The 21,263-nt window shown below is 41.5% G+C and overlaps 1 protein-coding gene across 3 annotated transcripts in view; it reads left to right on the top strand.

Annotated features, from left to right (window-relative positions):
• The window catches only part of ST7 (suppression of tumorigenicity 7), a 136,199-nt gene that overhangs the window by 44,060 nt on the left and 70,876 nt on the right, over positions 1-21,263 (top strand). The window contains exon 1 of one of the 3 annotated variants that reach the window (XM_063155319.1): positions 11,653-11,803. The exons of the other annotated variants lie outside the window; for them this stretch is intronic. Within the exon in view, the coding sequence (XP_063011389.1) occupies positions 11,755-11,803 (49 nt within the window). The 5' untranslated portion in view covers positions 11,653-11,754. Of the gene's footprint in view, positions 1-11,652; positions 11,804-21,263 lie in introns of those variants that run through there. 3 annotated transcript variants of the gene reach the window in all.

The raw sequence follows: 21,263 nt of genomic DNA on the forward strand, positions 1-21,263 counted from the left end.
ACAAATGGGAAAGGTTACACCAAGATAAGTGATTTATGGCATCAGAGAAGTAGTCTTATAAACTTGTTCAAAACAGCATAGAGAAATGGAAGATCTTGGCATCAAACATGGAGGTGAAGGACAATCTGATTGGCACTGATTGCCATCCTGGTGATGTGCCTGCCTCCTGTTTCCAGCGCTGGTACTCATCCCAGTTGTTGGAGAGCTAACCAAAACCAGGCCACTCCTGCAAGTTTTGAGCATGTTGGCTCTGCCAGCTTGTTCATGGGGTGGTTAGATGAGCAGCAGCACAGGAAGGGTGGGACATGACTGTTGAAATTCTGGTGGGAGATAGCAGCCTTGGTGAGACTGGGCTCCACTGCAACAGCAGATGACCAAAAAGTTCCTTTTTTGAGCATAAGTAGCCCACTGCCATCCTAAAAGGCTGAGAGCAGTAAGTACAGCCACAATTCCTCAATGATGTTATACTGGTTTCTCAGGCAACAGTATGCCAAAGAGAGGTTACAGAAAGTACCAGAAGTTGTAAGTTTAAACTAATATATGTAGCTGCTGAGGTTCCTGTTGTTCCCTCTAGAGTCAGAGCTAGTGAAAATATTGCAGAACCAGGTCAAAGAGAGGCTTAGCTACACCACTGTCAAATGCCAGAATAAACCTGGGTTATGAAGGGGTTGAGGTTACAGGAGCTCTAATAACTTGACAAATTATTCAGTGAAACTCCAAGATACTTGGCGAGAAAATGTAGTCTCACATCCCACGTACAGTGGATTTTGAGGATTGACTGTGTGCTAGTATTCTTACTTTCTAAATGAATGTTGTTTTTTTTTTAATACAAACCTGAGATAAGAGAGGGTTCTCTAACTCCTTTAGGTATTATATAACACCTTTTTATGTGCCTGAGATGTGGTCTCCAAAAGGCTTGACTGCATGCTCAGAACAGGGGCTTGAATCTCAGCCCTCCTGCTCAGACAGCATCACTGGCAATTTGAACTCACTGTGCTGAGCTGTTCACAAGCAGGCAGCTGTTGGGAGAGTTTAAGTGCACCTTGGCCTTTCTTTCTCCAAAAACAAAAAGTGGGCTGAGACATCTCACAGGCTGGATATGACTCATGAATTTGACAGTCTTTGGTGGTTTGTCTCTTGCAGCCCTGGATCACCTTTCCTGTCTCTCTGGTTTAGAAGTTGCAAGGTTCTGATGTAAAGTTATGAATACAGTGATGGTCTCCCAGGCAGCTGTGTCCACACAGCTTCTGCAGTGGGGAAGAAATCTGAAGGTACATGAAGGGAACTTTACAGGCTTTTCTTCAGCTTGTCACATTTTTTAGTCCTCACCATTAGCTAAAAGCATGACCTATAATTAGTGGAGGAGTCTGTGAATGACCAAGATGACAAAAGGTCTTTCAGATTTAAAACAAAAATCATAGAAGAGTGTGGATTTGAAGGGACCAGCACCCTCCTCAGAGCAGGACCAATCTCCTAGTTAGAGCCAGTGATAGATAAAGCTCAATCAATCTGCATATTTGCAGAATGGTGTGAGATCAAAACAAGCTTCAGCTTTGACCAGTGTAATTTACAGAACCAGAAATAGGGAAAGATCTTTATGACCAAGGACGCCTGAAAGATTATTAGAGTCCCTTTGGGCTGTGTGACCCAGATAGGAAGTGCAGTACATGCAGTGAAGACTCTGTCATAGTATTTGAGCTGGAGTAGAAGCAATAGTGTTCCATGCAGTTTGGGGATAATTAATGGGTATGCCTAGCAAAAAAAAAATATTCACAGAAGAATCTAAGCCATCTTTTTTCATCTGAGCTAAAATGCCCTGGTTGATCCCTGAAGCACCTGTTCACTTCAGGGAAGCAAGAAAAGGTCTGTGAAATGCTGTGAGAAAAGCATGTGGAATAGAGAGGGACAGAGTATTCCAGCTTTTCTAGATTAATGGATTTCTTTCCTCTTTGGTGAAAATCACTTTGATGTAACATCACCATTTAGACCCTTTCATATGAAGGTCACTGTGTATAATATGAAATTAAAGTATCTTAAAAATGACAATATGTTCCCTATTGAAAAGGATAAGATGCTGTATTAACCAAATGAGCTGGACATCTGCAGAAGGAAACTTGCTGCGCACAATCTGGTGGAGCTCAGTGAAAAATTGTCTGACTTTGGTGTGTTTTGTCAAGGTGAAACTCTGAGAGATCAATTTAAGATGCCTAGAAACTGGGAGTGGAACACAAGCCATATTCTGCCTAGACCAGAAATGTGCCGTTGCTTCACAGAATTAGATGGAAAGTATTTTAGAACTTCTTAGGGCTCTCAAAAAATTCATTTGGAAATGGTATCTTGGAGGTGTTGTGATCAGTACAGGAGAAAGAAAATTCTTGTGAAACTACATGGCAGTGATACAAAATTAAAGCATGATATTTCTGACCTCCTTTGAGAAATAGAGTGGCTGGGAAGGTCTTCCTCCATGAAAGCTTTGAGAGAGGTGCTGAGCAGACCCTTAAAATGTGCTAGATCATGTTTCAGCCTAGAGCAGGAGCCTAAGGTGAACGTGACACTAAGTCAGTGAGCTTGTCAGAGAAAATATATAGCTATACTGGGGGCTTTCCACATTTGTATAGCCCATAGGTAGCTCTTTTAAAGGTTTGATTGAGTAGGGAAGAAGGATGAGAGAGGGTAAGAAGGAGCTCTAGAAGAAAGTGCCTTGTCCTCAAAATGTCTGTCGCCTAGAAATGAGGAGGTATTGAAGATGGTCAATGGAAAGATTGTTCATCCCCTTTACCTCTCCTGTTTACCATGCCACTCATTAGCCCAGTGATTTTGCAATTTGCAGTGATGATTTCATTTATGTCATCACTCTAGCAAGTCCCAGTTTTCCTGTTACCACTAGGAGCTAAAGTCTTGGAAAGCTGTTGTGCATTTGGATTTCCTACTGCACTCTCTTGAGTTTGGAAGTACCCATATGATAGTACATGAAGAAGTTTTAAGAGGATATAGTCTTAATGTTAATGAGTTGTGATTGTGCAACTGCAGCAAAAGGAAAATGTACTCAATTACATATTTTAAAAGTTCCTGGATAGGAGTAGAAAAAGGAGACCAGATATTTTTTTTTTTTACTTCATGTGCTAGCTGCATTTTTACCGTGAAGTAAGGGATTCTATGATGAGGACACCACTAGAAAGCAAGTTCTGAGAGGAAGGGCATCTATTAGAACTCCAGGGAGGTCAGAAAATTGCAGCAGACTCCACTTGTAAGACCAATGCTATAAGAGAAGGAAAAACTGCTGTAAGAAGATACCATCCCAGGCAGAACCTCAATTATATAAATCACTGGCTTGTAGATATCTAACAAGAGTCACATTGATTCTGAACTGACTTAGCACAATAAAAATAGTGCTGGTCACAAAAGAAAAAGCATCCTGATAAGAAATACTGAAAGATGCTAAAAAGATACATTTAGCATTTACTGAAAGAGCTGAATGTGGAAAATATTGGCACCACTAACCTTTTTTCCTGTCAGCTGCACTCATTACTGTCATTAGTAAGGGATCTAGGACTGTTGCAGTGGCAACAGTAAATTGTGCCGCTGTATTTTCATCGGGGTAGGTAATCATGAGTCATTCAAACCATCTGCTAATAAAACGCTCTCAGACTGCTTAGGTTATCAAAGAGAATACAGTAGCTAAGAAATGTCAAATTAGCTGGCAAGGAAGCAAGGCAAATTTTGTGTGAAGATCCCATGTACTTTGTCATCCACACAGACATGAGGCCAGGCAGTCCATCTGTTTTATAGGCTGTGGGTGGACACAAAGGTCTGCTAAAGGTTAAGTGAGCTGGAGAAAGCATTCCTCTGACTCTGGAACACGTATCAGCCTGGCTATTCTCTGCATCCTCTGCTGCTTGCATGGCCTGCAGTGATAACTCCAGATAAGCTGTACAGAGCAAAGAGGGTGATAATCAGGCTGCCTGTGTGATTGGATGGAGAAGAGCTCCAAATGATGGAAGGGAGCAGACAGATAAAAAGCAGCAAGATCTGAACTGTAAGCATCACAATCAGGAGTGGAAGTTCCTCTAGGAATCCACCCAAGTGTGAGAGGCCTGACACACAAACCTCGCACAGGAGGACGCAGTGTCCTTGGTCACAGGACAGAAGAGCAGCTCTGTGCCAGTACCAACAGCAGCAGATTCTTCTACAACTGCTGACCTGCTGGAGATGTCTCTCTGAGACTTTAGAATGTTCCAATAGCACAAGGAGATAGCAGTGGGATGAAGGATTTCTCAAGTGTATTAAGTAAGACATACTACATCACTTGCAGTTACCATATCCTAGTGGGACTAGGGCGTGTTTTCCCAGACCATAGGGATACAGCAGCTAGGATAACAAAGAGATTAAGTGGCCTGCTCAGGATAAAGCACTAGTGGTCTGTCCCCACAGAAAATGGGCATTCAAAGGCCTTTGCAGAGGGCCTTTTCTAAACTTACCTTTACAGGTGTGAATATTTCCACAGCTGGGGTTCTTGCTGTGTTAGGCTACACGTGCACAGCAGGGAGGTGGCACTGCTGTGGGCACTGTGCATCACAGTGACCGTCTGGATGCAGAGGGACATTCATTTGGTTGCTCTGGGGCATTGCATGTATGCTAATGGCTTAGAGTCTCTGTGGGGTTTGGCTGCCTGTCAGAGAGGAATGAAGCTGTAGATTTCAAACCAGTGCTCTGTACTGCAGCAGTTTGGTGAACTACGTGCCTGGCATTTAGTTAGCTTCTGTCTTGTTTGTGCGTCTGTGGTGACATTCAATTAATTCTTCCATAAAATACAGATAAATATCCACGCAGAATTATACAAAGAGACAAAAAAAGGGGCTTATGTTTAAATTTGCTATCCTTAATAGTATCCCCTTAAACAGAGAGGCTCCCCTGAGGGAACAAAGCAATATGACTCTCTAATGTGGAACGTCAGTGCAGCGCCGGCGCTGTCGGATGAGGCGCTGCAGGCAGCAGCTGCTGTCTGCAGGCTGGCAGCAAATATGGGTGTCTGCATTTTCAGCTATTCTCCCCTAGGCCACGGCTTTGTATGTGCTCCTGATTTGGTTTGGTTTACAAAGGAAGAAAGAAGCGTCTTTATGTCATTGAACAATGTAACTGTGGACAAAGGAGTTAAAAGGAATCTGCCAGTTTTTGTTTATGTATGTAATATATGTGCGTACATTTATTTATTGATTTATTTATTTATTTTACTTTGACAGCTGTTGTTAGTTAAAGCTACAGCTGCCTTGTTTTTAACAGACTAGTTTAGCAAAATTAAAGCATTTTTTTCCCAGTGAAGGAAAGCCTGAAGCTGTCTCACTATATAGCATATCATTGCTGATGAGAAGCTGTGGTCTTCCTGCTTCTTGCCAGGGAGTTCACCCTGGCAGACAGTAAGTCTTGTTATCCTTGTATATCAGTATGCCAGGAGTTTACATTAATAGAAAAGTGAACTCTCCTTTCATCTCCAGAAGCACTTCAGACATACTGATACAACAGGGATGGAGATATCTCAGAGGTGCCATGGGGAGCCTGCATTGCAGCTGACTTAGGTGTTTGCTGCCTTATGTACAAGGCAGGGAAGATCATACTGCCAAGCTGGCTTTCAGAAACTGGAATTTCATCTCTGAAGATCATCTGCTGGATGAAGAAAATTGCTTTCTAGGGATTTTGGTTGGTTGTTTTTTGATTGTTTTTTTCTTTTTTAATTGGCTAAAATCTGGCCATTAGTCCTGTCTTTATTTCTGAAGTTCAGTCTGAAAATACCTTTCAAAGGAAAAGATGCACAGCTATTTCAGCAATTAAATTCTAAAACTGAATCACAGTTATCTGACTGTCCTTTTGCTTTCTAACATCCAAACTCACAGAAATAGTCCAATTAAATAATTTTGAAGAATAAAATGAGAACATCCAGTCAAATAATAACTAAAGCTATCAGTGATTACAGCCAGAATAAAATCTAATCAAAATAAACTTCTTAACAGTATTCTAAGACTAATATTAATCTATAAATGATTGATAAATGAGATAATCATGATAGGACAAGGACATGACAAGTGCATTCTTTGTTCCTTTGTATTCAGAACTGGTGAGGCCACACCTAGTGTCCTCTGTTCAGTTCTGGTCCCCTCTAAAAAAGACTTTCAGGTGCTGGAGCTTGTCCAGAGAAGGGCAGTGAAACTGGTGGAAAGCTGAGAGCAAAAGTCATGTAAGGAGCAACTGAGGGAGCTGGGGTTGTTTAGCCTGGAGCAAAGGAGGCTCAGGGGAGACCTTATCCCTCTACAGCTGCCTGAAAGGAGGCTGCTCTTAGTGGAGGTTGGCTTCTTCTCCAAGGCAGCCAGTGACAGGATAAGAGAAAATGGTTTCAGGCTTGGGCCAGGGGAGATTCAAATTGGACATCAGAGAGAATTTCTTCATGGAAAGCACTGGAATGGGCTGTCCATGGAGATGGTGGAGTCACCATGCCTGAAGGGGTTCAAGAAATGGCTGGACATGGCACTTTGTGCCACGGTTAAGTTTATAAGGTGGAGATCAAGTGGATAAAGGTTGGACTCAATGATCTTGGAGGTCTTTTCAAACCTAAATGATTCTGTGAAGAAATATTTAAAATATTATAAAAATGACCTTATTTTCCAACATTTTGTTTGCTTTCATTCTTTGCAAGAAGACTACAGAGCTGGGTGTAAGCAAAAGTAGTGATAACTTCCTTTGTTTTTCATAAAGTTGCTTTTCCCAGGGCCTTATAAATGAATCCAAGGTTAAGAACAGCCTTCATGGACTCATGTTTTATCTTTGAAAATTATTTCATACAGCTAGTAGGACACTAGTGTGCAAAAAATGGCAAGAGCAGCAGTTGATGCACTGCAGTTGAGTTTTGTGTGTTGGTCATTTGCAGCTAGTCACCTTTTCTTTGGGGACAGCATATCAAGGTGGGTTTGAGCAATGAGCAAATTGTACTAAATGGGTATTGAAAATCTTTGTGGGTTTTTAAGAGTTTAGGCTGATTCATGAGATCAATCTTTTCTGTGATTGCTATTCTCAAAAATAGTACATTATCTCTTACAAGGCTTGTCTTTATGTATTCTTACTTAGGTTTAAATAAAAGTGTGTCTTTTTAAAAGAAGTTTAATTAAGATCATGTAAAAACCCTACAGATTCTCAATTAGGACTAGACTGAGTTAAAAGGGTGTGGGTTTAAGGTTAATTGAAGTAAACTTCCTTAGCTAAAATAAGAAAGTACTTATGAACTACTGTACAAGAATATACATGCTGCATCAAAACATGCATACAGGCAGGTCAATTGTCTTGTAGTAATACTAGAACAAAAATAACAGTGTGTTGTATTGTTTTTGTTTATAATGCCTTCCATGAGACTCCTTGTAGTTTTCAGAAATTCAAGATGAAATATCACCTTGATTCCTGTGCTCTCAGGTTTCTTGACAAGCAGGAATGACCTCTGATAAAGGATTTGAAGTTCACATCTGCCAAAGATGAACTGCAGTTTCTAACCATAACAAATGAATAGCTTTGTTTTCTTTCATCTTGCTGCTGTGCAGTCAGCCCTTTGGTGCTATTTCTGCAGAGATAATCATACATGTATTTGGAGGATTCCAAGAAAACAGGTACTAGGAACTTAATTGCCCATTCCATGGATAGGGCCATCCTTCCCTTGCTGGTGAGAAGGCCTAGAGACATCTCTCTTGATCCATAGTGGCAGAGCATCAACAATTCTGAGAAGATGAGGTGAGAAAGGCTGCCTTTTTGAGGATGTTATCTGTAGTAGTCAGCACTTAAGCCATTGTCCAAGGTAGTATAAAAGTAACTCTTTATACTGAACAGCCTACTGTTCATGTACTCTTCAGGAGCTAAATACTAAACTTGAGCTAGTTTTAAAACTTAGGAGATTCTGACAAAAACAGGAACGGAGCACAAAATACGTTTTGCAAGCTGTTGCAAAATCAGTCACAGGTGGCTGATCTAGGGAGACTGAAATAAACTGAAAAGAGTGGTTGGAAAGCTGAAGAAAGAGGTCAGATCATCAGTTTTCTTAAATAACAAGAAAATTGAGGTGTGATGAGCTAGAAGATCTGCAACACAGAAGATCCTGGAATAGTAAATTCTTGAATTGTGGATGATTTGGCGAGTGTAAGAGCTAAAATCTCATATGGCAGATAGATATGTGTGCTGTATATGTGTAAGGGAGGGGAAGTGTAAGTGTATATGTGTAAGAAAGGGAGAGTGAGGGGGGCAGATATGAACAGTTTTGATGGTGGCTTTCTTAGTCCCTCCCATCCTTCTTTAAAGAGTGCTGTCATTCCCATGAAGAAACCAAGAGGCATCCTTAAAATGTAAAACATAAATTGTTTACAATGCTATTTAAGTAATTTTAGTAAACGAGGCCATTTTAGAAATGAAAAACAAGCCTTCAGTCTCCCTTTATTCCAGTATCTAGAGGACAAGGTGGGTGGCAGATGATTTGCCTTACTAAATGATACCACACTGTTCTTAACTGCCATAGGAACAAGAATTCATCATATCCATAGAGCCCTGCTCCTGCTTGGGGTGGGAAGAGGGGGCAGGGTCTCTAGGACTGGGGTGGTTCTAGAAGCTGCAATGACTGAGATGCTCCAGGGTTGGAGGGGTGGACACAGCTCCTGATTTATTTTCCAGTTTTTCCGAGTGTGGAGTGGAAGCAGGCTCTGTTTTCCTTCCCTGATAATGGCCGATGGTTTCCTCTGTGATTTTCTCTAGGTCTGTCCATCTTGACTGTGGTCTGTTTTACTGAAAGTACCAATGAAGTGGCTGAGCATTTGCTCTGCTTCCCAGATGGTTCCCTCTCCAGCAGGGGAAGCAATCTGTGCTGTAGGAGAGCGGGCACGGCCGGGGTGTGATGCTGCTCCCGTGTCGCTCGGGCTGCCACTTGGAGCTGCGTTAGCAGTGGGATGTGCATTAACAGCAGAGCGAGCAGGAAAGGGCACAACTGGGGCCGGGAGGGAGCTGGGGACAAGAGAAACCACCTGATGCTGTTTAGTGGGAGCCTTGCTTGTTCCTAGTCCTGCTGGCTGTTCAGCCTTGATGGCAGCAGTAAGCTTGGGTACCAGCTGGGCTGCCATGCTACTTTCAGCTGCTGTGAAAATGAGGAATTTCCATTTGTTTCCTTTCTCAAATGAACACATGAGATGCATTAATGCCCTACATAGTGATGCCTCTCCTCATTTTAGCTCCCATCTATGGTAAGATCCCTTTCAGTCCCTTTCTTCCTTTAGGTCTAGCACCTTGTAGTTCAGGGAAAATAACTGAAAGTATCTGCTTATTGACAAGATCTCCTGCAGCTTCCAGCTGCAGAACTGGCATTTCTTATTCAGGACTTGGATTTCTGAGCACAGGCATATTCCCCCATACAGCATCACTAGTATGGCCCCCAGAGATTTTCCTACTACATAGAAAAAATTTACTCCGCAAAATCTCTTTATTTTCAAAATGTGTATTACGAACTTGCTGAAGAGCTACCTCAATTTTCCTTCCTATTTTTCAGAACACAATAGATGACAGTGGAGGAAATGACCAAGCATGCCATGTTTCATGTGCTGTAGGATCACTTCCAGCATTTGGTGTTTCAGATCTTCCTGGGCATTTAGTCTTTGCAGTCCTCAGCTCAGGTCAGCTATACAAAACACAATGCTCTCCTTTCTATTACAGCCCATATAGCACGCCAGAGAAGTTGCCTGAGCATGAAAGGGTGCACTAAATAAATTCAGTAAATCTATAAAAACATATTTGTCAGTTTCGGGTGGACAGATCTGGTTTAAAGAGCATCATTTGCTACAGAGAGGGCTTAGCTAGGTGTCTGGCATGAATGAGTCCAAGTGTCTGAAGTACAGGTAGCCAGAAGATAGTATGTATTTTCAATTAACTGATAGGCATTGAGTATTTTGAAAGTAGATACAAATCCCCTCTGAAGCTAAAAGGCCTAAAATTTTTTTTGGTACAATACCTGAAGTGATAGGAAAGATAAGACCTAAACAAGCCTGTCCTCTCAGTAATGGGAAGCAGACAGACATGTTCAGAAAATAGTTACTGTTATCTGTGACATGGCTTTCAGTTATTTGGCATGGAGCGGTCTGTCATATTTTTGTCCCATACCCGTCACTTATTTATTTGCTGCTCGTGACTGACTCCCAGCACTGCATGTGATTTGGCAGATCAGGCTTAATCTGATGCACACTGTGTCTCAGACACCAGTTATCATTTTGTCTACTACAAACACATCTGAGTGGTCTTCAGGCTCCATGCTATGGCCACTCTGGTTTGTGCACTTAGAGTTTGTGACATTTTCTAGGAAATTCATGAGTTATTTTGTTAAGCACCTCATTTTGACTTTTCATCAAGTCTTGTTAGCTGGTTAAGTTTTCTGCTAGGTGTGATTTTCTGATCTCTGACTGGACTGACAACAGCCATCTTTAATGGCTAAGGAGACAATTTGGTCCTTCAGCTCCAGATTCACAGCCAGAAGCACTTTCACCCCAATAAATCTCTGTACAACATAAAGTTGCTTCCAATTCCAGTCACTAATTTCATCTGCTTCAAACAAGATTTGAAAGTTGCTTAGCAGCAACTGCCTGTGGTAAGTGGAAGGTACCTGCCATGCCTGCAAAGCAGCACTTGCTTAAAGCAATACAGAATTTTATGTTGTAGTTATTTATACCCCTAGTTTTGTGTTCTCTGATTGTTACTGTGATAGTTACTGGATGAAAGAATAGAAGCACATGTATGTGCTAATACTGTGTGTTGTTAACATTTTACACATGCATACAATGGGGATTTTTTATAGCTATGTATGTAATAAAGAAGCTTTTACATTACATCCTCTTTCGGGGAAGAGGCCTGTTCTCAGTTGTGGGTTTGTGGGTTTCTATTGTCAGTTTTCGTTGTTGGTATATAAAGAGAGGAACTGAGTCAAAGCTGTGAAACATGAATTTGGAACTGAAAACAGCGACTTTAAATGCAATAATTTCCCAAGCAAAGACATTTAGTCATATTTCAATCAAATTTAGTTTGGATCAGCCAGTGGATATTTTCATTGCTGAATCCTACTTTGATTCTTAGAATAATTTCATTTTCAGATTGCAGGAAAACAGTGATTTTGTCATTCATTTGATCCTATTATTTGAAGTAAAACAAGCAAACAGGAATAATCAGTTTCAAAACTGGCTGATTGTTTTAAATTAGAACTTTTTAGCAATTCCTTTTCATTCATCAATATTTTAGCTTGGCATTAAGGTAATATATCTTGGTAAAATACCGTGTAAGATACCTTGGTTGCAGTGCTATTTGTACACTTAAGTTTATAGTAGTATAGTAGTATATACCTTAAATGTTACTCTGTCACCATTAGGCAGGATGGCAGAGAGCTGAGCCAGGGAAAAAGATGTGTCTTCTGAATAAAGGTAGTTAGGTGCTTCCTGAAAAGCCAACAATCAGATAATCATTCAGATAGTTGCCTTCTCCTGTGGGCTGGGAGTGCTGAGTTTAACCAACCACATTTATCCTTGAAATAATGTTGTGGGTGTCAGTCACCCAGGCCGGAGTCATTTTGTCCCACATACGTGGATGACCTGGGCTTGTTGTGTTCCTGCACTGTCCTTCTCCAGCAGCAGGATGCCTAGGACAGGGACTGGACTGCCTGGATCTTGAAGTGTTATCTTTTTGAGTCTACTGTTGTTTGTCTTAATCATGACTTTCTTCAGACTTGAGCGTTGTGTTTACAAGATGATTCCCTTGGGTGAGTGTCTCCAGCATGTGCCTGTCAGAAGGAATACTACGTTTTTAGTCTTTGCAGTTTATTTCAGATGTGCTCCCAAATGTACATACCTTGTGTATTTGTACTTCTATACAGGTGCTTTCAAATAGCAATGCTAACTCATTTTTTATTTGTGGGCGGTGACGCGGTTAAAGAATGCAAGAAATGAAAAGGTCATTTGGGGCTCAGATCAGTTGCCTAAAAGAGGGAAATAGGGCCATTTCAAATGCCCTGGAACATATTTCACCTGGCCACCAGCTGTTAGTCCCTGGGGTATTTGTGTGTGCTTTGTGTCAGTGTGTCAGCTACCCTGTGCATCTCAAGAGCTTTGGATGCACCTGCTTAGACAACCAAATCGAGCTCTTTTTGTCACGGAGAGTTGTCATTTTTGTATTCTGAAGAGATCCAGCTGTGTTAAGTGATGTGGGAATCTCAGATTCCTGAGTAACTGCAGGTTTTTGGAGGTCATGTGTTTGCATTTTGTTTTGAGCAGCAGAAAGTGAAAGTCACAGTGATGGTGACAAACTTGGACTCTGGCAAGGCGTGCATGTCAACTGTTGCCGTGATTAACGCCGGCTGCTCAGCAGCCCGGGCTCAGGGCTTGTGGAACATGCTGTACTCAAATAATCTGGCCTAGAAATGCCCTCCACTTGCCATTTGCAAGCAAGGACAGACAGAAGACAAACATTTCTTCCGCTAAATATGGAGCTTGTTACAGCTTAGTTGCTTGGCAGTCCACTTGACTGTAAAATAAGCAGACTATTAAGCAATGCTACTGGTTTCCTTCCTTCTATGGCGTTGCAGGATGTTCTGTGATCTTTGTGCTGTTACAGCCTTTGCAGCCATCTGCTTAACTGCAGTGGGGATAACCTACTGCTGCCATGGCTCTGCCTTTGAGAAGAGAAGCTCACTGTGTTTTCAGGTGTTTCTCCTGTTGGTTTTTTCTCTACATGACACTGCATTTCTATTCCCTTTCTTCCTCTAAGCTTATTGTCAACGTGTTGCTGCTATCTATAATTACACTTGGCACTGGGAGATGGAGAGACACTGAGTGCAGCAAGTGCCTCTGCCTTCCCTGTAGATTTTAATGTATTAATATAAAGATGCATCTGGATACCTTCATCATTTATTTCCCTTGGACCAGAAAAAAAATTACTCTTTCTCAACCCTCTATTGACTAATTAGTAATTCTAAGTCCTTCCTTGGTAGGGAAAAATTGAACTAGCTGCTGTCAGAAAATACATCCATTTCCATATGAGGTTATATTTTTATAGCATGAATTTAAATTTATTTCTCTCCAAAGGTTCTTAGCCTTTAATTCTTTTGTGTGCCCACGGTGCTGGTGCAAAACAGGGTGTTCTTGTTAGAAATTCTTTCCGTGAAAATAATGCTGAACAGAATTTCAAGAAGGTGGCATGATGTGTGAGAAAGGGTAATATGTTATTCTAAAGTGTAAGAAAATGTTAGAAACTACACAGCTATGCATTAAAAATCTGCAATATATATCAAAAGCTAAAAATCTTTAGGCAACAGGGTGACTGGCTTATTTCCAGCACTGTGGGACTTTTGATTGCAAAATTCTGCACTGTGAGAGAGATCCAGAAAAGGCAGAAATACAGAGGGCAGTAGTCAATCAAGCAAATTATTATTCTTTAACAGCTATTTCATTAGTAAAGATTCTTGTGAAATATATTAACACCAAATGAACTGAGCAGATGTGCAAAATAAAGAAATTGGCTCTGAAACAGGTGGGTTTTGTCTATCAGGCCTCTCTTTGCCTGGAAATAGGGCCTAGATGATGCTTTCTTCTGTTGATTGTATATCAATGTTAACCATAGCCAAAGTGCAAGGGAAAAGGTATCCAAGAACTGTTGATTCTGCTGCAAACACTTACTGATCCCCCTGCACAGATTACCACTGTTATGGTGACCACCTTCTAGGGGCAAAATTAGCAACATAGCCTTTACTGGGATGTGAGTTTTTGGAATTGTTAACCCTACCAGGGAAATGGCAGAGGCAGCAGATTGCTAGGGGGAAACCCTAGTCCTGTTAGCATTCCCTGGCATCAAGATGAGCAGGTGGGTTTCCCCTGTGATTCCAGTCTGAGATCAAACACTGACTCAGTGTTCATCAGTGATTCTCTCTATATTAAAGTTTTCCCTTCAAAAATGTGAATTTATTGCACACTTCTTAGCAATGCATTTTGAGATCTACAATGGAAAGGACACTAAAGTGTTAAGCAAAATTTATTAGAAGAGATAATATCCTGAGATAATTTGTTACACTTGGAAGAAAACAAGCGAGCCTTTCTGAACCAAAAGTCATGTCACTGGCTGCTGTTTCCTCTGAGTCACAGAGCCTTGCTTTTGGACATCAAGTTTTGGTATGTTTCATGTTGTGGCTGCAGAGATTTTATGATTGTGATGGCCTGAAGACAGACATGAGATTGAAAAAGAGATTACAGTCACTTCACTAATTCTTTACCAGATGTCATTTTGTCCATTCAGAGACTGGGATTTGTTTAGATTTTCCTGGATCTGTCCTTTTTATTTGGGCAAAATAACATACCAGATATTGAAATACAATGACAAATTGCAAATGTAAACATTCTTAGAAGGAGGAGAATGGGTATTTAGGCAAAGCCTGGATGATTTTGGTTGGCAAGAGCTGTTGAGTTCTATTAATTTCTTTGTATACCTGCTTTTAGTCCTGTCTCATGATAGGCAAGCACCAGTCCATGTACTGCAGATATAGGCAACATGCTCTGCATGCTCTTTCCACCAGTATTTCATGTTCTATGGTAATATGACTAAAAAAACCCAAAACCAACAAGTCAGGAACTGGGATGTTCTGGCCATTCCCTGGAGTCCCAGCTCTTCTTGCAATGTGCATATGTGACTGCATTAATAAAGCCTCCTTTATTAGATATCCAAAAGGTGCTCTTCTATTAGTTTTATACTAGAAAACACCATTATTATTCTGCACTCCAGCAGCTGCACTTAATCCCACTTTACAAAGTGTCTTCAGACCAGACTAGAAATCTAAAAGTAGAGCATCAGGATGAGCATAAAGAGAGAACCAGGGTTTTGGGGTGCACTTCTATCCCTTAAACTCTGATTGTGTCAATATGAAAAATGACATAATATTAGGCTATTTTTGCAGGATTAGAAAGAGTTTTAATTTCTGTTTAAGTGCTCTGAGCATTGAGACAAAAGATGCAAGCTCAGAAGACAATATTTATAAACTTTTTATAAAATCCTCATCAAAATTATTACTATCTTCATTTGTTACAGGCTTTTATAATGCTGTAACTTATAAATTGAAAGTAATATCTGTAATTGAAAGTAGTATCTGTATCAATACCTATATTAGAAGCTTTTTTTCATTTATTGTTGTATGAAAGGCCAGAATATAGCAAGTACATTATTGGAAACTTTCCTCCAGAAGAGATAACAGACAAACAGATTGGGGAAAAAATCCCATCAGTAAGATAGGTTATCTTTTCCATTTAATATGAGGAGTTCTCAACACAGAATTTTCACTGGGAAGAAACATGTGCCTGTTAAGGCCTTATTTTAGGCTGACAATGTCCTTTTACTGTGAAACAAGACAGTAAATTATCCCATTCTTTGTGGTTCAGAAAAAGAGATGTGAAAATACTGCTCAAGGCCACGAACCTAAAAAACCACTGAGTGACTGCACTCCATGACTGTGTCCTGTATTACTGGGTATGGAGCTGTCCTGAAGCTTTTGCTGTTGGAGCAAACAGCTTCGGAGAAGTTCTTGAATTAAATCAAACAATAAAAATCTCACTAAACCCCTCAGTTTAAATAATAGTACAGGCAAAAGGCTTGGTGCTACACACTAAGGTTTAGCTGCTCAGCTGCTGGTACTCTTAGTTAGAGATGGAAAGCTAAATCTCTGGGCTGGAAATCTGCTCCTTGGAGTCCATCTTAAGCATAGATTATTTGGAAAATTGCCTGGAGAATCTGTGGCTTAGCATCACATGAAAGTGGAGGAGGAGGAAGGAAAGCTGAAGAAAAAAAATACAAGAAGTGAATTTTGGCTTTTCTAAGATAGGTTTTAACAAGTACTCTTTTGGCATTAGAAGGTGGGTTATAATTAACCCTACTGTGTCACTCTTTGAATTGTGAGTCAGAAATGAATCTACACGTGGTGCAGCACATGTGATTGATGAGATGAGCTCCGTCTGTGCAGTTGTGTTTGCCCTGAGTGCTGGACGCTGACAGCTGCAGCTGCATCTCTGGCCCAGGCAGCCCTCCCACGAAAGGTGCTGTTCCCAGGCCAGACAGGCTGTGGTCTGTGATGGAGGAGCAGGGTCACACCTCAAGCCCCTGGCACTGAACTGGTTTTAACCTCTTTCTAAGTTCTTCCTAGAGGAAGGAGTGATGTGGCTCACTGATCCCCTGGTAGTGCAGCCAAGTGGCTGATTCTGTTGGGATGGGGTAGGAATTGGCAGTACCTGGAGGATTTTAACACAAAACCTTGGGAGAGCAGGCAAAAATAAGGCATGTGGATTTTCTAACAGATAGACAGGAGTGAGGGCAAACAGAAGGCAAACTGATTTCAGCATCTATGGGGTTTGGGGGCCAGAGCCAGGGGTTTAGTAGCCCATTGCTATGAGACAGAGTTGGATCCCTCACTCCTGCTGCTCTGCTGCCCAGACAGCATCCCTCTTGCTAAAGGACCTCATCCAGGAAGGGCCTGCATTGCCCCTCACCTGGGCTTGGCTGGTAGTGTGGGGCAACTCCTTCAATTACTGATTTCAGCTCCTTGGGGGTCCCTCTCAAAGCGAGGTTCAGTAGTACAGAAGCTGCCCTACCTCAGATCAAAAGAAGCAGCTGCTGCTGCTGCATCCCCAGGTTATCCCCATGAATTAGCATCCCTCCAGGAATCCCACTGCCTTCACCCCACCAGGAAATAAAAAAATCAATTACAGACTATTCTTGCAATAGAGCCTTGGCAGTGATGGTTTCCTTTTCTTTAAAAGGGTTATTTTCCTTCAAGGTTAAAGGAACTTTTTATTCTTCCTTTAAATAAAACAAATATCTGTATTTCCTGATTATATCCCTTTGTCCTTTAATTTTGTTCATCAACCACTTCTTTGTAGTTTCTTCCCAGCCTTTTTAGCTGAACTACAGGGATATCTGATCTCAGGGAAAGCTTTATGAAATAATTTACTGGGAAATTGTTCTATGTCAGTGGGAACTTTGACTTGAGTTTTGCCCAACAGTATTCATTATACATTTGGCTCATCATTGTTTACTATAAAGTTAGATTTTAGAAGTGGCAACTGCTGCTTAACTCTTCAGAAATGGGTGCTGTTATCTATTCCTGTCAGAAAAGACACAAACAGGTGTTTTGCACTCTGGCTCCTTCTCCTTTTGAGACTCTCTCCAATGCATTGGGATGGGAGGGGAAAGAGGAGGGGATAAATCTACTGTGCTATGTTTGAATGACGTTGCAAATTGAAACTAAATTGAGCTAAATGAGAGAATGAATAATTTACAAGTCCAAAAGGAAGGAACTGCAGTGGAGGTAAGGAAGTGGATTCCCATAACAGAAGGGGAGGTCAGAAGAGGCTTTTAAACTACTGCAGTGTGGAAGAAAGTAATAATGGCCTTGTGAACTGGACGCTGGTGTGCTGAGGAAATGAACTTACAAGCTCAGGTGTGCCCTGAAGAGGTGGAGGAGCAAATAACTCAGTGCAAATGACTTTTAACCCATGGGACCATTTCAGGTAATCTGACCTACAGACAGCCCTTTGGTCCCACTCATGCTGGCCACAAGCAAAAGATCTTAATGTGCCCATCTGCTGGCAGAGGCTCTGCTTTCCTGGCAGCTCTGTGCAGGGCTCCTGGTGATGAACAATTCTAAAGAAAGGGAGTATTACTGTGGTGAAAAACTTGGCTTGCTCAGAGCAAAACAGAAAGGTCAGTAGTGGTCTACTCAGAAGTAAAATTATACTTTTCAAGACTGTCAGTAGAGAATCCAGACGTTTCATTTTATTTATCAATTTTGCTTTCCTTTTTTCTGCTTATTCAATCTTATCAGTGAGGATTTGGCAGAAATTGCTTGATTCAATATGAGCTAAGTGTGAAACTGCAGGATAAATACTCTGTTTTCACTTTGCAGCTGAGCTCAAGGCGAGCTGTGCTGCTTGCTACCAGTGCAGTCTGCATGGAGGGAGCTTCTCCAGCCCCTGAGTCCTTGTCCACTTCAGTGGTGTTTTGTAACCACTCCTCAGGAGCTCATTTTCAAACACCCAGGCAGCAGGCTGTGTAACTCAGGAGGATTTGCTTTAATTATTCATTTGAATATCTGTGCTACGTATTTACTTGTAATTTTGCCTCAGTGATGCTCAGCTTGCCTAATTTGCCAGAATTTCCCAAAACTTGAGTATGGGAAAAATGTCATGGCCTTCTGAGGCACTTCAGTTGTCCTCATAGATACACATGTAGTCAGCATTTTCTCAGAGCCAAGCAGCACTGATGGCAGATGGGGCAAAGCTTTAGTTTTCTAAACAATGTTCTTTTGCCATTTTTTTCTTGCTTTACTTCAGAGGAACAATCAGACATAGGATTAAACATGTTTCCTTGTTTTTGAAAACCAGTAAGAGCAACATACTTAAAATTGCAGCAAAAGCAACTGCAAGTTGTCTACCCAGCTCTGGTTTGAGACTAACAAATCTCTGAAGGATATACCTGTTTGGTGGTATTAATTTAACTTGGTAAAACTGGCAATATTAAATTAAACTGTGAAAACTCCTACAGGACTAAAAAAAAAAAACCACTTTAGGGAGAAGATAATGATTCTGTGCTATTTAATTAATTATTAAAAAAGGGAGTGTATGTCATGAGCAACAAACCTGGAGTAGTGTCCTCAGGAGTTTTACTTTCCAGAAAAAGGTAACCACCATTTTGGAGAAGTCTAGAAGCCTATAATATTTCCATTTCAAGAGGTGCATTTTTCCCACAAAGCCGTGTTCATAACTCATAAGGCAAATCTTGCCCCACTGCATGTCAGACAAGTACATTGTTTAATACAGCTGCAAGATGGTAACATCTCTTGATACCATTTCAAGCTCACAGACCTGTGATATATCCTTCCTTTGGCTTCTGCTACCAGTGTTGACTCTGAGCTTTGCTTTGCTGACAAGCCTTGGTGTGCTGTTTCCTTCGGGCAGCAAAGCCTTAACAAGCCCAGATGGCTTTCCTTAATTCCCCTAAATGATGATGTTTCCTATTTTCAAAGTTTGGGATCTTCCTGCTCAGTGGCAGCTCTTCACCATGGGAAGGATTAATTGCATAATATGAAAAAGAGCTCTTTCAAGGGACCCATTCTTTAATAGTGCCAGTGTTGCTGCAGCTCAAAGAAACCTCCTTTGGGGAGCTGTTTTTCTTTTTATAAAGTAACAAAGAAAGAGGGAGATCATAGTCAAATACAGGGAGACCCAAACCAAATACAGTAGGTTATATAACGTTGTCTTCACGTTTTCTGCTAAAAATGAGTTTTTCAGTCTGCAAGGCTGTATTAGTTTTTTGTTCTAATCACCTTTACATACACTCTTATGCTCTATTTTATCTCCCAACCACTTTATATATAGTGAAAAGCAAGCAAGTTTGCTTGACAGGTTTTGCTATGGGTGTAGACTACCATGCCGTCCTGGGACAGACTGGACCTAGAGCAAGTCTGCTGGAAAGTTCTAGGTGTAATGCCTTCCTTTGGATACAGTCAGCAATTTCAGAGGGTGACTCCAGCAAGATCAATCCTTGGAAAAGGCCAGAGCAGTTCACTTTGGGTGCTACATGCCAGTGAAGAGTCCAGTGTGGGGGGGCAGAAATTGGTGCAAAGATCTCTGCTGCTTTTGTGCACAAAAGGTTACTTAGGTCTCTTCCCAAAGCACAGTCAGGGATCCAAAGCAGTGCATGGAAAGACTGCAGGCAAGCCAGGCATGAAGCTGGGAGCAGAAGCCAAGATCCATTGCAAGTTCCATGTTGCTCCAGTATTATCTATCCCTAAGCACATCTCTCTAATGGGCACTTCAGCCAGAAAGTCAGCTGCCCTCTCGGTGGTATTTTGTGCTTTGAATAACAAGCAATAGGGGGTTTGTTGGTCATTTAAATGCTACAGTTCCAAGTCCTTAAACACACTTAGCAGGTTCTGAACCTCTCTGTTTCTCAGCCAAATGGCATTTTGAAAAGCATTAAGTTAAGTAGCCTCCTACGATAAGTTTGCATTCCCTCTTTGAGCTTTCTGTACCAGAGCCCACTTGGAATATATTGCTGTATTGATTTTGGTATTCTGCCATTCTCAAAGTTTTGTTCTGGATTTTTCTGTTGGAGCAGTTGCTCATTCAGATGTGTGTTCAGAGGGGAGTTGACTCCACGTGCCCCACACTTGGAGGTCACTTTCCTCTCTCTCTCCCTCAAAGGCCAGATAGAAAGTTAGTTCCTGACCACAGGTAGGGACAACTGGGAGTGGATGGGAGGTCCCCCAGCTGTTGAATCCTTTAGCATTGGCATTCCCCTACCCAAAAAGACCCTAGAAACTTCATATAGAGAAAACATGGAAAGTTTTAGCTTTAGAGACAACTTTCCAGGGCAATCTAAATAGGTCAAATTAATGGACAGCAGCAAAAACTCCAATGCAATGATTTTCGTAATTAAGCACCAGCATTGGAAGATTAGCACAGCCATGGTCATTAGTCCCTGATAGTCTAACGTGACCAGAAGAGGAGCAAGCAGATGCAAGAAAACCACAGCATTCTGATGGGCAGTTTTTGCAGCATGGCCTCCTCTGGTCACCAAGTGCAGTGATGAAGTAGCACTCAGTCATGTTTGGAAATCAGCAGAAGCAATGACCACTAGGTCATGTGCTCAGGTCTTATCAGCCCTAGAGAATGAAAAGCTGGGCTCCTGAGATTTGTCTCACCTCAGTGACATTGCCTGCCTGACCAGAATTTGAAAGCCACTTCCTGATAGTAGATGTTCAGTCTGAGCCATCATGTCCTGGTTTTTGAGGAACTTGCTCTAGTCAGTGTTGAGGGGGGAACTTGCAAAGAGGATCTTCAGCCTTTGCTTGCCTGTTTTGAGACCCAGATCTGCATGATGCAGTGGGATGGAAGGGCAGAGTTTCTGACAAGCCGAGCTTCTGGCACACCCTCCCTTTAGCTCAGCATCTTTTTCACAAGCCAGTGTGCAAAAAACTGTGCAAAACCCAAGGCACAGACATAATCACAAAGGGTTTTTTTAAAGTCCCTTTCTGTAGCATCGTTTCTAGAATCCAGCTACAGCTTTGTACGGTGTGACATGCAGAGTGTTTCCTGAGAGTTATTTACTAAAATGTGGGGGTGTGCTTTTCAGCTCCTTGATATCTGCCCGGAGAATAGGCAGGTAAACAGGTGTTTACTTGCACACAT

The sequence above is a fragment of the Melospiza melodia genome, chromosome 4 (genome assembly GCF_035770615.1).
Source record: "Melospiza melodia melodia isolate bMelMel2 chromosome 4, bMelMel2.pri, whole genome shotgun sequence".
In the NCBI taxonomy this organism is placed as follows: domain Eukaryota; kingdom Metazoa; phylum Chordata; class Aves; order Passeriformes; family Passerellidae; genus Melospiza; species Melospiza melodia.